We start from the raw sequence: 16,767 nt of genomic DNA on the forward strand, positions 1-16,767 counted from the left end.
AGTCAGATTGAGTGATCTTACAGTCTCTTATCAGGCTAAAGAAAAGTACCCATCAAAACCAGAACAGTAACAGCAGGCAAGAAAATACTCTCAAAGAAACCAGTTTGCACTGCTGATCTGGGCATGCCATATGCTGCCATTAAAACTGGGGGTAAATGCTACCAGGAGAAGGGAACTTCCCAGCAGTGAATTCCCGCAGGGCATCTTAAGCCTGAGAAAGTGCTTAAAATCCTTGCCATGGAATCATTTTTCCTTTAACAGGGAAACATGAGGGTCTTTTGTTTCTCTACTGAAGGGACAACTCCCTTTCTAGAGTCCCACTCCATACAGCAAGGTTTGCTTGGTGGTGTTAAGTGGCTACCAAGCACTCGGATTTCCTAAATAAAGCTGAGACTCCCTAATAATCTTTTGTGTCTGGCAGATGGTCTTTGGTGCAAGCAGCAGTCACTGTGCAGAGACAGCCCACTAAGACATTAAGCCTTACCCCACTGACATGTAGACTGGAAGATACCTACTCTCCATCATAAGTGAATCCCAAGGAGAGAAATCAGTACAAACATCAGTCAGAAAGCCTCTACAGTCCAAATTCTCCCCAGCAAATGGATTGAAATTCAAAGCCAAACCTTGCCCTGTAACTAAAGCCAGAATGGCTTTCCAGTTCCCCTTGGAATAGAGCCCCCAAATTCTGTTCGGGAAGCTCTACTCCACCACTGCTCATGCTGGGACCCACCTTTTCCAAACCACCTGCGGAAAGCACAAGCGCAAGTAAAGCCATGCATGAGGCTGGGAGCGTAACAGGGAGAAAACGGAGATCAGTTACAGCCGCTGGCCTGTCTGTTCTTTGCCTAGGGAACCAAGAAAGGAAAAGGGGCTGCTTCTCTGTCCTGCTGGCCCAGCAACTGCCTGAAGGGACACAGAGGCTGAGAATGCTAATTCCTCCAGGACTGGAGGAAAGTAGAGAAGGAAGAAGCTGAAGCCCCTGCTTTCTGTACACAAACTCGCCAATAAGAGCATAGTGCTTTCATTTCACTTCCCGCATCCCCAGCTGTCACTTATTAGTCCTCAGGATAAGAATGTCCACTACCTCAGGTGTATAGCTCCCCGGGTATGCAAGGAAACAACAATTAGCAATGAGCATGCACACATGCACACACAGTAAAACGTGCGCACACACCCCACATTTCACTGGAAGCAGCAACATTGCCTCCCACACAGGTCTGGAAGCTTCTCTGGGTACTACCTGCATGATCCACGTGGGGATCTAGCCAAGGGAAGAAACCTGAAAATCAAGGCAGGGTGTGAAAGTCATCATCACCAACAGCTTTCTCTCAGTGAGTAACGTCACTGGACTACTATCCCTGATAGCTTTTCAGAAGGAATTTATCCAGCCTTAGCTTAGAGCCTTTGTGTGTAGTCCCCACAGGCTTCACACAGTGGGATTTGCTATTCTTGGTTAAACACAGCTCAGCAAAGATTTCAGGTGGAGGCAAAGCTCAAAGCCTCAGTTCTTTCACTCTCAGAGTATGTGTGGCTTGTGGATGCATCTGCTCAAAAATCTAAGGATTGTCAGCCTTGTTGTTAGGGACCACCACAGCCTGGCTAAACCTGTCATCTGAGACAGCAAACAAAGAACTAACAAGTACCAGATGTGGTGACGCTGTGGGAAATAGAAAGAGGGAATGCCCATCTACTGGCAACTACGTCCAGCAACATTCTCTTTTTCTTCATAATGCTAGCAAGGACTTCTCAGTACTTGCAGGCTGGGCTGGATTCAAACTACCTACCCAGAGGCAAAAGGCTCCAGGTCTAGAGCACACAGGAATCCAGAAGCAATTCCCAGGCAAGCACTTTATGGCAACGGGAAAAAATGGGGAGAACTAGAGCACAGCAGAGGAATTTTATCCTGAAGCTAAGCAAGGGGTATCCCATGGACAGAGAAGCAGCACCCTGCTCTCCCAGCATTTCAAATGCACTTCTTGTGTAAGTTACATAAGCAGGGGTGAGATCACCAGGCATTCCTTGGGAACCACCACCCTTTCAGTCACAGCAGATACCTCTGGAGTGGATGACTACTCAGGGTGCACTAGTGACCTGGAGAGACAGCAACTTGTAACCACAACCTGGGGGACAGAGCAGCTGAACAGGCTGAATGAAACTGTCATCATTGCTGTGTTTCACCACCACAGCAAGACAGCACAATGTGCCCGTAAGGTTAGCCTCAGCACCACATCCAGCCTTCATGGTCATAGATCAGACCTCAGGAGGCCCATGTCCATTATGTACTGCAAACTCCATCCAGGAGTGCCCTGGACACGAGTCACACAAGCAGTGCTTACCTGTGGGAGGAGGAGGAATGCTGGCTGTTGGCAGGGGCTTAGTAGATGGAGCTCCAGGACCTCCCTGAGGGTAACCCACATTCATGGGGCAGTTGAAAGGTGCTGAAGAGAAACCTAGAAGAGACTGGGTTGCCACAGGGGGAGGACAAGCCGCAGGAAGCTGAGATGATGGAACTGAGGCTGGAGTGAAGAGGGCAGGTCCAGGTGGCGGAACACCAGGAGATGTCATGGACATAGACTGTCCTGGCAGAGAAGGCTGGCTGGGGAAGGGAGTGGGACCAACAGGTCTGACTCCCGCTGGTCCAAATGGCTGAGATTGTGACTCAGCTACAACTGAGAAAGAGAGAGTATCAGCATCACGTGTTTCATGTGCAAACTACTCCTGATGCTCTCTCTAATGCTAGTAATTCTGCCCTTCTCCAAGCCATACCCTAAAATATCCATGCCAGGCATATCCCCCGAAACCCATGCTAGATCAGTCAAACTCTGCCACAAAGTTAGCTGTGGTTTCTCCACCCCTATATATGCTTAATGTCAGTGGACATGCAGCAACGGTTGCTAGAACTAGATGTGTCAGAAGCACTGAGAAGCCTCTCAGCTGACTTCTTGTTTGTAAGTACAATAGGCCTATGAGGAAGAAAGTAGAGCAGCTATCCATGTTGAAAGCTTTAGTCTAAGAAAACCTGGAGAAGGGACACGACTATCAGACAATGCTTACCTGGCCCTGAAACAGTTGCTGGGACCAAGCCCAAGTTGTACTGTGGGTATGGAGGCCCTCTGGAATAGACACTTGTCTGTGGACCCGTGCTGGCCTGGGGAGGGGCAACGTGGTGAGGTGTTATAGACATGGCTGGCACTGGCTGAGGCATGAAGAGGGAAGGCACTGAAGGCTGAGAAGGTGCTGAAGGGGCAAATGATGACTGATAGTTGGGCTGCAATTAAAAAAAAAGAATTTGCAAATGGCCGACAGTCATGTGCATACACACACAAGCAGATGCACTTTCCCTGTCACTTCTCAGGCAAGAGAAGATGCTGCTGCTGCTGTCAGTGCCCTGGATGGACTGGATCAAAGGCCTTTCCCACCACATAACTTGCTCAACAAGCTGGGCACCACACTCTTTAGAGTATTCTCCAGCTCCCAAAAGGGTTAGTCCTCAGGAGCCAGTTCCTATACAGTGACTTCCTGGAAGCACAACCAAAGGAAATAATGAAGGAGCAGTAACAAAGTAATAGAGGCTGGAAGCAAAACTTCCTGAACTGTTGTCTTGTGCAAAAACTGAGATGAAGCCATAGTACACTAATTTTACTGAGATATGAGGGTGAGATGGGCATAGGAAAGTGAACCACAGCCCCCTTTTCCCTCAGTATGTGAGATCTCAGTGGATCACTACACTTGTAACAGTCTCCTCCAGTGACTGCATGTGGGACAGGGCTTTGTAAAAAGATGCCAGACAGCTCTCTTTTGGATTATCACAGAGCTTGTGTTCACTCCAGTGAAGAACATTACTGATGAGTGATCAGTGCCTGCACTCTGCATCATCTCATATTACTTTACATGCCTTCCACAACCCAGTAGCCTTCTTCCCCAAGCCATGAAACACTTGAATTTATGGCCTACCTTCTCTGGATGTCTGGGACCTGTTTTGTGGGCTGCTCCTTCAGGGGTGGAACCACCCTTGGCTGCTGGAGATGTGTGTTTAATGACACCTACATTGACACGAGTGTAGGGAAAAGGGGGTGGCTGCTGATCGCCCACATTCTCTCCTTGAGCATGGAAGAGCCGGTCTCGGAGCTGTTCGATCAGGAGCTGAAACAAATTATGCTTTAGGGGAAGTGCCCTGAAAGCCTCAGATGGAAGGTGCTGGGGAGGCATTCAAAGCAGACCCTGACCCAAAGCACTGAGCATCAACCTGCAAAACTAACCATTTCCCCAATAGCCACCAGGAAAAAAAAAAAAACCAACAAAAGAACCAAAACCAAACCTGTAAGCGACAATCTGGGACATGACCTGCCATATTCCCAGGCAGATGAAGTCTCACCAATCTTCCCACAGTCTTTAGAGTATTCCCTCCTAAGATGACCTCCCCATTCCCTTCCTCTACCAGCTAGTTTCAGGAATAGATGCAGCTCCCCTGGAGAGCTGCTTCCCAGCATTGTTCTCCAGGAACCATTTTACAGTTCTATAGCTCCCTTCCTTTTCCCTGAATCAAAGGCACTACAAAGAAAAAGCAAATGAAGACGAAAGCTGTCCCCTAGGAAAAGAAACCACACCTCTACTCTCAAGTTACCATAATTAAGGTGAAACCTTAAGTCCTGATGCATTGTCGAAACTAAAGCTCTCTCTTGTACAACATATAATTTTTCTCTATATGCTTCTCTTTCCCACAACAACCCATTTCTCACTCACCTCTTTAGAGCTGCTGGGTAGGTAGTTCATTGCGGCTGCCAAGCATCCTTGTGATGCCAGGAGAGTGGCATATTGGGTGATTCGTTCTGCCAAGACACGGCCTGGCACTGGTCCTGCTGTGCCTCGGAGCATCTCAATGGACCTGCTCAGCACCATCACCTTCTCTATGAGATCCTGAATAAGCCAGGGGGAGGGAACAAGTGGACTACTCAATCTGACGTGCTTTACTGGTCCATCTCATGCTGAGACAATACCAGATGGCTCTCTCCACTTTCAACTGACACTGGGTCCAATGTGAACAGAAGTTACTCCACTCTGCACCAGATACTATCACTGATGACTCAGCTGCACTTTGTGGAGAAAAACAGGAACGAGGAAGAAAATCCTGACACTGCTACTTTTATTGTGAGGGAAAAAGAAAATCAGAAGCCACAAGGATGTTCCAATCAACTGTGATCTTTTTACTAGGAAGTTACTACTGTAACTCTAGGAGTTACGAGCTATCAGCTTGGAAGAGGAAGGATTAAACCCATACCAGAAGAAATTCACTAGGAAGATCTACTACTGCTGACAGACCAGAAGGTTTTTAGTTATTCAAAGCTCCTTCAACTCCTAGAAATCAAAGTAATGTTTATATCTGTAGAATGATACATGCATCACTGGCTGATAAGTGATAACTGGAAGGAGGCCAGATTCAAACATAACCAGGAATGCTGACAATGCCTTTTGTTGCTGTTATTCGCTAGTGGGGTTGCAAAACCAGGGAACTCTGTAGCAGAGAGCATTATCTGCAGATATCTGAGTGGAAGACTTGTCTAGTTCATTCTAGTGACTGGTGGACACCACAGTGGTTAATGACTTAGCCAGGACTGGTTTAAGAGTAACAGGTAGGTAACAACACTGACTTAGAAGCCCTGAATCATCTGCAAGCTGCGACTTCCCATATATGATCATTCTACTTGTGGTGGGAATAACACAGTCTAGACTTCATTTTATTTTGACAGAGGCTGTTCTGAAGGTACAGCCAGCTAACTGGAGCATTACAGTTAGACATGATAAGCAAATCTAACAGTTTGCTAGTCTAACATTTTTGTTAACTTGGTTAGCCTACAGTTGGACTCCCAGGCAACTACCAGTAAGAAAACAGGTACAGTCTAAACTTCCCTGGCTAAAAGGAAGCTCAGAGATGACATCAGTATACAAAGACAGGCAGGTAGGCCATAACTTCTGACTATGTCTGGATTTATGTGCAATGTAATCAGTACTCTGAACACACGAATGCTTAATGCTTAAAAGTGCAAGCCTCCTTTAGATGTAAGTCTGTAATCCAGCTAGAAGGAGACACCTTGGTGACTACAAACAGGTCTCCACTGTCTGCTGGAAGCCAGATACTCTGTTTGATGGGGTAATGCAAACAGATCAGGGCTAGCAGACTGGCCTAAAGAAGAGTCAAACCAACATTATAGCACCTGTACCTGCAGGGCAAGGGGTGACGAAGTCTCATGGTTTTTTACCCAGCATTCCACCAACCTCTCCACATTGCCTGATGAGATATAGCAGAGGCAGGCATCATTGGACAGGGCTGCATCTCCCTCTGACTCTAGGCGGGCACCCAGCATGTCTAGAGAGGAAGAAATACAGCCAACAGTTAACACATTCTCTTTTTGAAGAGCTCATTAACCCCAATCTCTTAGCAATCCTACTCTGGCTTACTACGATAAGGTGTTGAGAGCTTTCTACCTGCACCTAATTAGAATCATAGAATCATTTCAGTTGGAAAAGACCTTTAAGATCATCAAGTCCAACCATAAACCTAACGCTGCCAAGTCCCACTAAACTATGTCTCTAAGTGCCACAACTACATGTCTTTTAAGTACCTCCAGGAATGGTGACTCAAGCACTTCCCTGGGCAGTCTGTTCCAATGCTTGATAACCCTTTTGGTGAAGAAATTTTTCCTAATATCCAGTCTAAACCTCCCCTGGCACAACTTGAGACTGTTTCCTCTCCTTTTATCAATTGCTACTTGGAAAAAGAGACTTGACACCTGCCTCACTACAACCTCCTTTCAGGTAGTTGTGGAGAGCAATAAGGTCTCCCTTCAGCCTCCTTTTCTCCAGACTAAACAATCCCAGTTCCCTCAGCTGCTCCTTGTAAGAATTGCTCTCTAGATCCCTCACCAGCTTCGTTGTATAATTCTTGGATAACACAGAGAAATAGGCATCATTAAGGAATCCCAAAGCCAACTTGGTTGAAAAAAGAAGTAATTTTTAATACACTTGCCAATTTTTATATTTCTGCCCAGACATAGAAAAGAAAGAAAAACACTTAAAAATGACAGATGAATTCAGCAAAAAAATTCAACATCTTTTTTTCCCAAAGAGGTGTGGCAATGTCCAGGCAACAGTAGTGTCCAGAACCAGGGACAGCTAATAATCTGGTAGTTGTCAATGTTTAGCAAATGCTAGGAGATAAAGGTGAGCTGGAGCTATCTCACTATCACCACCATCACAGCCGCTTTCCACCCCTACAATTTGGTCTGTAAAAGTTGTCACGTTTTCTTGCATTTCAAGTTGTGTCATCTTACTTGTATAAAGTGCTGGCATTTCTCCAACAGCACTTAGCTGTTCCCATCAGCCAGGAGCTAGTTCCCAGCTAAGCAACATGAGTAACTTCGTTATATTCAGTCACGAGATTGCACCCTAACTCTCAGAACAAGTTGCTGAGCATGGTGGACTATTAACAAGACTGAGGAAATCACTGAAGCCATCAAATGTCCATTAACCCCTGTTTCTGAGCTTAAAAGGGAGGGGAATATGCTAGAAGGGTAAACCTCTTTCAGACGGACTGAAGCTACCTGACCTTTTACTGTCAAGGAAATCCCTTTCTCCTAAGAATAAAATAATAAATATCGCCCTCAGCCTACTGCTTATCCCATTTTTTCCATGCTATTGGTAGAGGCGACAGGAAATATCAACATATATAACTTTACACCACAATTCTCAGCTACAGTGTTCATCTATCATTCTCCTATCTCAACAGTCCACACTTATAAGTTCCAGCTGGCTGTAATGAATAGCAAGTGCTTTCCTTCCTCAACTGTATCCACTTTCTGTGAGCAGTCCAGAGGTGCCCCCTCAAAAGAAATTGTATCAAAATGTAGTACATTGCATACCACAAAGCTGGGTATAGTCTTCATGCTTTGAATATGTTAACAAGATGGCCAGTGCCTCCTTCCAGCTCTGTAGATCACACGTGCAAACAATATCTTGCCAGTTCTGCTGCACAATGGAGGAAAGCAGCTGTAAGGGAAGCAGAAGGCCCGTCAATCAATCACTGAAGACAAAGATAAACTGACTGCTTAAGTAAGTGCACACACAGCAATAGTTCACTTTCAGTCACACTTCCCACTATGCAGCAACTACCTCACTGTACATTAAGATCCACCAATCCCAGCATCCCTATTTTAACAGTAATTGGAACGCAATGTCTCTAAAGAAAGTAATAAAGTCCAACAAAGCACAGAAGAGAATATGGAAACAGCCGCATTAGGCAAGACTAAAGATCTATCTAACACATACCCTATTTCAGAGCGGCTAGTATCAATGACTGGGAATATAGTGTTAGGATATCCCAACCCCTGTTACACTCCATCATTTGTAAATTAATAAGCTAGGAACTTCCTAGCTGAGCTGTAAACAGACAGTATGTTCCACAGGTTACAAGCACAGGGCGCTGAGGCAGAGACCACTACATAAAAAAAAAATGAAGAGAGAACACAGGCATTCCAGGTGGGCAACAGGAAGTTGTCATAAAACTACCAAGATACTAGAGTAAATGTGAAGAGGAGATGCACAGATTCTGCTGACATTCTACTTCCTGCCAAAGCATTTCCACATATATTCAGACAAACTGCCAAGATATCACGCACCTTGCCCTGCTCAGTGGGCACACAAAACTATCACTTACCAAGGAGAGTTTTGTCTTCCGCTTGGCAAAGTAGTGCTTCTGGGTCTCCTTCAGCAGGTTCTCCCCACCAGCTATAGCTAAGATGATGGCATCAGCAAAGCGCTCTGCTCGCATGCACAGCTCCACTGCACCCTCAAAATTACCCAACAAAAGGGCTTGGCTGATGAGTCCATCTGTATCTACAGAGGTGAGAAGCAGAGTCAACCCACAGGGGCATCACCCAGATGCATTGATGATGTTTGTTTTAAAGAGCAGGCAGTAAAAAATACTACTATATGGAAGCCCAGCTAAAAGAAAATTTGGAAACCCAAATCAGGTGTTGCACTTTAAAAAAAACACTGACTTGACTGTAAGTCTTCCATCATCTAGAATATTCTCCTGTATTTTTAATGGGTGTCTTATCTGGGAAGAGTATTTCTCTGCACAATGCTGAGATATGCTGCATGACACTGTGAGAGGTCATGTGTTTTAAAAGTATCCATCTGCCGGAGTGGACCAGATTCTTCCTGGTCTCTCTAATTTTCTGGCTTTCCCTCCTCTGCCTTTTTCCTAAGAGGGCAGAAACACGCTTCATGTAACATACCTTCTGTGACAGGAATCTCGAACATGCTCATATTCTGTGGGATGAGGTTGTCAAAAAAGGCTGAAGAGGAGGAAACAGCAGCTACCTCATCACCAGAATTTAGCAAAATCTGTCCAAAGAGTGCAAGAGGTTAATTAATTTATTGAATACACAGATCCTGCCCAAAACAGTTTAGTGGATTACAGGGTGGGATGGGGCTGCCCTCTTTTTGGCTGAGCATGCTCATATAAATCTGATTTCATCATGCCTCCTGTCACTGCTCTATCAATCTGCACAGTTTCACCAAGGCAGCAACGAGAGCAGTGCTACTATTGACAAAGCTTAGGAGATTGATGGTATAAGACATGCAATGCCAATGGTATTAGGGACTGTTGTAATAGGGACAAGCCCAACAAGTGGTATCTGTAACTAACAGGTAGGATCACAGCCATGCTCGGTGCTTTGTTGAAATGCAGGACATGATTCCTGTCCCTAGAATATTTCAGCCAGTGTTTAAAGTTTGTGAAGAAGATTACTAACTTGAGGATAGCAGTTTTAGATACCTTAGAGGAGCAAAATTTACAGTACCTGGTGAACCAGGCCTTGGAAGGCCTCTGAAGATGGACATCCCAAAATCACGTGAGAATACATTTCAAAGGATAGAGGTGAAAAGGAAAGAAATGCAAAAGAAATACCACAGCAGAAGCTTCATAGAGGAAATCCAGAACTGTAGCATGAAGTTAAGATGGGGCGAGGCTAATTCTATCACTGAAGAAAGCACTGGTGAAATTAACAGCCAGGAGTCTGTCTTCATCATTTGCTGATTTGTTTTAAAGCCAGAAGGGACCGCTAGGATCGTTTAATCTGACTCTGTGAGGGTCTGACAGGCCTGTGAACTGCCCTCTGCAATGCCTGCATGGAGCTCAACATCTTGTGGTTGGAATTAAACCTTCCTGTTCATTCTGCTCTCCCAGGCTGGCAAGATGTACAGGACGTACCTGATCTGCCTGTGCAGCTTTTGTCTCATCTGCGTCAGGAAGGGGTTGTTTATCTGGGATCCCATTACTCAAACATGAGGCGATCTAGAAAAGTAAGAGACATGCACAGTGTGAAACCCCTATCAAAGTTAAACACCTGGGCAGCAAAGCCACCAAGTGACCGGCAAGCCCCAGACACAATTCCCCCAGCTCGTTCACCTGTTTGAAAAGTTCCACCTCTCCCTATTCCTGGCTGGCTGTCTATCAGAAGTTATTTATCCTTTTCAGAGCATTGTCCATGCTGCTGCAAGAGTTTCCTCCCCTGCAGCTCCATCAGTGCTATTCCAGACTGTCTTCATCTGTCACTTTCTTCCTGGCTGAGGAATACCCTGAGATGCAGAGAGCTAGATGCTACAAGAAGCTCTCACAACTGCACTGTTACACACTTCCCAGAGCACCAACTGGAAGTAAGATAACTGGGTTCAAGACCCCTTTGCTTTGATCCAGCACAGCTACAGTTATACTCTTACAAAAGTGCCTGCATTTGCTTTTTAATGGGGACTACTTGAGATGATTCTCAGCTGAAATTTCACACAGTTTGGTCTTCAGTGTACTGTGAGATCACTCACTCATTTCCAGTAGGGACCCTACAACTCTCCTGCAGCAGCTTTAGTCCTGTAAAGGTTTCTCTCCATTGGAAAGACCCCTTACCTTTTTTTGCAGATCCTCTTTACTGTAGCCCAGCAGCTTGAGGAGTTTAGTCCTGGACTCCTGCTCCAGATTCACCTGAGTCCCAAAGGATATTAAAAAGAAAATATGTAAAATCCTAGCCATCTACACACTGCCAATCACTGGCTGCTTTTGGCAGCAGTGAAGTTTAGAGCCCAGTTTATAGATAAGGAACTCAACTATGACAAGTCCTCCTAATGAGTACTGTGAGAAAATCTATGGAATTTAAGTTATAATCGTGATAAAAGGGTGAAATTCAAGTTTGTCAGATAGTTACAATTGAGGTAGAACTGCATATCAGGGCTATGACTGTATGCATACCTAGTGTACTTGGTCATTAATTCCCTGGATAGTCTAGGAATTGCCAAGCTAATCTCTGCATAGAGATAATGGACTGATTAGAGACTGGATGAAACTGAGACAAGGCGGTTGCCTGAACTTCTAGCTGGCTTCACAAAAATTAGTTAACTAATTGTTACAGATGCTTCCTGGGTGGGGATTTCAGACAGTCCTAGAAATTCCCACAGGCTGCAGGCAGCCTAATTGATAGGCGCTATTTGTATCATTTAATTTAATTTAGAACATTCTGCAAGGAGAAACTGTCTGTCTCAGTAAATCCCAGGCTGTTCCTACTACAGAACTGACCAAACTGTACATGGATAAGATACTTGTAAATAGTCAGTAGAAACTGTTCTTGCAGATGCAGAAATCATCATGCAGGACAGTCTTTTGTACAGAAGCTTTGTTTGTAGTTTAAGACATTCAATAGTAATAGGTCTTCCATGTGCTGGAGTGGTCTCACAGGACTGTGAGCTGGATTATAAAAATTCATGAGAACAACAGTTTGATGTATCTCATACAATGCAGCTGAAGACATCATTGCAATGACTCTTGCAATGGAGACTCCTGTCAGCACCTAGACAACACCTGGCCATCCTATTCAAGAGATATGATTCCCCATGCAAATGTAATACTATAGAAAAGATCCCAATATTTTGCCCCACACACAGTCTGTCTACGACTGTCTGTAAACCATTACCAAGGCTAAGCCTTGCCTCTCCAGAAGGGCAGCCACTCCCCATTACCAAACTCTTTCATATTATCAAATTGTCAGTCATCATCCTATGTAGGGCTACAGTCAGTCCCCATGAGAAATCATAATGATAGAACTCCACAGGTAGCAGGCAGATATAGCTTGACAGTGGATTGAGATAAGAAAATCTGGTTTAGCACCTTGAAAGGAAGCCCAAACAAGTCCACCGAAAAGACCATTCCTACTAAAAAATAAGACAACCTCCAAGACCTCAACTGCAAAAACTTTTCTTTAGACAAGTAACTAACTAGCCTATTCAGTTCCTTTTTATATCTTAAAGAACAGGAATATAAAGAGCTAGAGAGGACTGTAATGAACACGTGTCACCCCAGGATCATACAAGAACTGACCTCTGTGTTTCACCACAGACATCCTACCTTCAAGAAGTTCCAAAGGTTCTCATCAAATGGCAACTTTGCTGTCTGGATCTTGCCCTGGCAATAATCAAGGAGGTTCCCTGACTGCAAGGCCATCTGCAGTTCTCTGGATCGGAGCAGGAATTCAGTTTCAGTAGTGACTTGACTGATGAATACCTGGTGTGGGTAAGTCTGCTGCATTTGCTGTCCAGGTGCTTTGGTAAGACCAAAGGTAATCAGTTTTCCTCCAAACTGATAAAGACAGAAGAAGACACAGTAAGCATTCTTATAAATTAAGGTAAAAGCAACTCACTTAGGTCTTCATTTAGCAAGGCAGACTCAAGCTGCAGCTGCAATTGCAAGGAACTCAAATAGCTTAATGTGTATGGATGGTAGAGACATTGAGAGAGTTCACATCGCAAGCCCTTCAGCTGAAAACTGATAACCATGACGCTTGTGTATGTGCTACCAGATGTAAATGCCAGAGAGCCACAGAAGAAAAAGTACCATTTGAAACTGTTTGTTCTTTTCTGACATGGAGAGGCAAGCTGCAATGGTAAAAGCTATCATGCGAATGCCAGGCACTAGACAGAGAACAAATCAAGACACAGGCTAAAAGAACAATTCAGCCTTTTGATTTAGGAGCAAAGAGGTGAAGAAAATTAAATACCTGGATAGGAAAGAGAAAGACAGAGGAGAATGGGAATGCATGTCACAGCCTACAAGGACAGCTTTTATGAACCTTCCTTAGCTTTGTTAACTCCTACTTATAACCTGCCATTCTCTACTACAGAATTCTCTTTCTTGTTGGAAATATATCCGAATGTTGAGCAAAAGACCTTCGCTCTACAGGACACCACACTGCACCTTAAACAGGCCTTAAAACAACTAGCAATGGGAAGATAAAGGTTTATCTTTAGCGAAAGAAAACGATTGTGTCACAAGACGACACATCTATTGCATTTTAAGCTAAGAATGCTCCATTCACTTACCGCAAATGAAACGCCCACAGGTCTGCGAATCCACTTGGGTGGCTTTTTTAACGGTGGAATCAAGGTGGTCTGAGCTACTTGCTCTGGCACCTGTAGAGGAGGAAGCATCTGTCCTGTGCCAAAGGGATCCAGGTTGTTGAAGGAGGAAGAGATCTAGAATCAGATGGAGAAAGGAATAAGATATAATTCAATTCCTCTCTGTATGGAGTAAGCACAAAAAACGATTGCTTAGTAATTAGTTACTTTCCTCACTGATGAGGAAAGAGGCTATTACAGCACCTCTTCCTGGAACACCACCAAGCCCCTGTGTGAGAGAAATGGTTATTTCCAAACAGTTCCAGAAATTATTTCTCAAGAAAGCTTCACCTCGAGAGATTTTCAAGTAATTCTTCCTTAGCAAAATGCAAATTCCCTAACAAACACTGCTTGGCCTAGCACCCAGCTCATAAACACAGGAGTTACAAAATTACTTGTTTTATGCAAGACAATGACAACATATAGTCAAAAGTTGTCCAGCTTATTTCTTGTTTTGCTCACAAAGGAATGTTGACTCCCCTTCTGCTGCTGGGGTCTTTCAAATGGGTTAGTTTTAAGGACTGTCTCAAGCTTTTATAGCCTAGATGAGGCTGGTGAAATAATCTCTCCAGACTTTCTTGCCTAGACAAGAGAGTGTCAAAAGTGGCCCCTGATCTGGATTTCTGACATTTAGGAAGTTGGTGAGCATACATAAAATGTTGTTCACAAGCATTCTTAATTTTTAACATTGTTGGCATAGATTTGTTGTTTGCTAAAGATAACCCTGTTCAAGTTTGACTGGACCATAGGGTACAGCTCCAAAATACAGCTGACCAGCATACCTTAAAGGAAGCAATGTAAGGCTGATCAAGCTAAGGTTGCCAAACAAAGAATCACAGGCAAGACCTACATGTTTTGTCTTTCAAGTCTTTCTTGAGCAGAAACCAATTCCAAAGAAAGCCCATTTCCTGGAGGAACAGCTTATACCTAACAGATCAATCACCCTAAACCTTGAAAAAATAAATACATGCTCCCGAGGTACCAGTAACATCAACCACCAGGTCTTCAGTAGAGTTTCTGTCCTGATAGCATGGAATCCAGAGGAAAGAGACCTCTTAGTCATGAACTCCCCACCTCCTGTCATTATCTCCTCCTATTTGTGTTCTTACTTGTTATTCTGTTTATCTAGGAGTTATTCTGCCCTACTGTTCTCCAATTTAGAACAATGGAAGTGCAGCACATGCACATGAAGAATGAACAGAAAAAAATTCTCCATGGGTTAAATAAATCCTTAATCTCCTACAGCTGTTGCTTGATAAATTATTTTATGTCTCCTGCAAATCCTATGAAACTGAACTCAGTCAGCTGTAAATGACTATATAAATAACACTTAAGCCAGCTCATACATATTCTCTTAAAACCTGTATTGTAAGGCATTTGTTGGCTGGGAGAGAGAGAAGGAATTAAAAGACTAGACACCAGATCAAAACTAAAATTTTAGGCAGCACTGACATTTAATCTGTTCAGAGTTTGTCCATCTGTTCATTGGCTAAGTAATGGGATTCAGTATAAAAATATTAACATGCTCCAAGTTATAGTCAATTGATTTGAGGAAAATTACTAATTAAGCTACTTTTAAAAATTCTCTTCTGAACTAATAAAGAATAATGTATTGTATGAATCAGTATCAATGTATTTAATTTTAACCTAATGACAAGACAAGCTTGTTGCTCTAACAGGTGCACTGCTTTATTTTTAGTCTACTAGTAATAACGATAAAATATATATAACATCAAAACTACACTTTATCTTGGTTCTCTTCACACAGTTTAATGAATGTTACAAGAAATACTGAGACATCTTTGTCAAGAGGCAATGTAGTCCCTTTGGGACTTGGTGGATATTAAGTCCCCACACAGGTAGCTTCTGTTCTCACACCATACAGCTATATGTCCCGGTGGGTGGGACAGACTGCACCGCTTAAAAATCATACTGTCATACACATGTGTTTCTAACACACTCAGAAGTCAGGTAAGTAACTGCCAATCTGCCAAGCTGTAACATGTTCACAGGTCTTTACCTTGTCAGCCTGCGTCTTCTGTTGAGCTTCTAAGTTCCCACCCATAACAGAATAAATGTTGATCCATCCATCAAAAGTGGCAGCAGAGAAGACTGAAGGATTCCTAGGACACCACTGGACATCAAAGCACCACTGACTTCGAATGGGCAACTCGTAAACCACCTATCACAGAAAGAGAGAAGGCAGAAGCACGACATGAATAGTCCCCTGCTTTCCCCAAATTACTTGCCCACAGCAAGTGTGTCACACTTTATTGACATATCACCAATGTATACAAGTCTCTTATTTTTGCTTCTTGAAGGGCACATTTGCAATGGAGTTACAGCGCATTGAGCCCAAACAGCAGAAAGCCACAGAAAGCTGCTATACAATAGGATTCTCATTGTAGAACAAAACCCCGAAGCAACAAGTCAGTTTTGCTCTGCTATCTAAGTCCTACTGTATCAGAGTACTATAGAATCATAGATTCATAGACTAGTTTGGGTTGGAAGGGGCCTTTTAAGGTCATCTAGTCCAACCCCCCTGCAGTGAGCAGGCTGCTCAGAGCCTCATCCAACCTGACTTTGAATGTTTCCAGGGATGGGGTGTATACTACCTCTCTGGGCAACCTGGACCAATGTTTCACCACCCTCATTATGAAAAATTTCTTCCTATAGTATTGTTGCACCTGCTGTTAACCAAGGGAGACACACCAGAAAACAACACAAGAAAAACAAGCCAAAAGGCAAGAAGGTGCCATGAGCAAGAACATGTAAACAGAAAGAATAGTCTGCAATAACAAATTTGACAAGGAAAATGAAAGCCTACAGAAAAAAAGTAGAAGAACAGAGGACTGTAATAGCTGCAGATTAACTATGAAGGATATTGCAGGTAAAAAGTTTCTGGTCAAGCACTCAAAAATCCAAAGTCCAATTCATGGCCCAGTCACAGACTTCCTGCCTGATGTTGGGCAACTCACTAACACAACCTTGACTTTGAACCTCCAGTTTGTAAAATGAAGATATTTCCTTTATGCCTCACAGGCACAAAGCACAGAGAATCACAGCTTCCTTCTCTGTGGGAACATGATCTGCGCTTTCTGTTCCTAGATATAAAACCTTGCATTTGCTTATATTAAAATCTAGGTTGCTAAATTAAAAAAAAATAAATCCTCCTAAACCAAAGAAACCAACCCTCCCCTCAAACTTACCAGATCAGCCACTCTGTATAACTGTACTGTCTTTAGTACTGAAAACCTTTCCAATTTTTGTATC

At 43.7% G+C, this 16,767-nt stretch overlaps 1 protein-coding gene across 1 annotated transcript in view; it reads right to left on the reverse strand.

Annotated features, from left to right (window-relative positions):
- SEC31B (SEC31 homolog B (S. cerevisiae)) overlaps nucleotides 1-16,767 on the reverse strand; it is a 31,249-nt gene that overhangs the window by 6,359 nt on the left and 8,123 nt on the right. The window contains exons 8-20 of the mRNA XM_010286424.1: nucleotides 15,515-15,676; nucleotides 13,420-13,572; nucleotides 12,449-12,679; nucleotides 10,961-11,035; nucleotides 10,271-10,354; nucleotides 9,294-9,402; nucleotides 8,711-8,889; nucleotides 7,917-8,043; nucleotides 6,219-6,364; nucleotides 4,744-4,917; nucleotides 3,955-4,143; nucleotides 3,055-3,268; nucleotides 2,337-2,663 (exon numbers count right to left, since the gene is read on the reverse strand). Coding sequence (XP_010284726.1) covers nucleotides 2,337-2,663; nucleotides 3,055-3,268; nucleotides 3,955-4,143; nucleotides 4,744-4,917; nucleotides 6,219-6,364; nucleotides 7,917-8,043; nucleotides 8,711-8,889; nucleotides 9,294-9,402; nucleotides 10,271-10,354; nucleotides 10,961-11,035; nucleotides 12,449-12,679; nucleotides 13,420-13,572; nucleotides 15,515-15,676 — 2,170 coding nt within the window. The remainder of the gene's footprint in view (nucleotides 1-2,336; nucleotides 2,664-3,054; nucleotides 3,269-3,954; nucleotides 4,144-4,743; nucleotides 4,918-6,218; nucleotides 6,365-7,916; nucleotides 8,044-8,710; nucleotides 8,890-9,293; nucleotides 9,403-10,270; nucleotides 10,355-10,960; nucleotides 11,036-12,448; nucleotides 12,680-13,419; nucleotides 13,573-15,514; nucleotides 15,677-16,767) is intronic.

Source organism: Phaethon lepturus, unplaced genomic scaffold (assembly GCF_000687285.1).
Source record: "Phaethon lepturus isolate BGI_N335 unplaced genomic scaffold, ASM68728v1 scaffold19024, whole genome shotgun sequence".
Taxonomy (NCBI): domain Eukaryota; kingdom Metazoa; phylum Chordata; class Aves; order Phaethontiformes; family Phaethontidae; genus Phaethon; species Phaethon lepturus.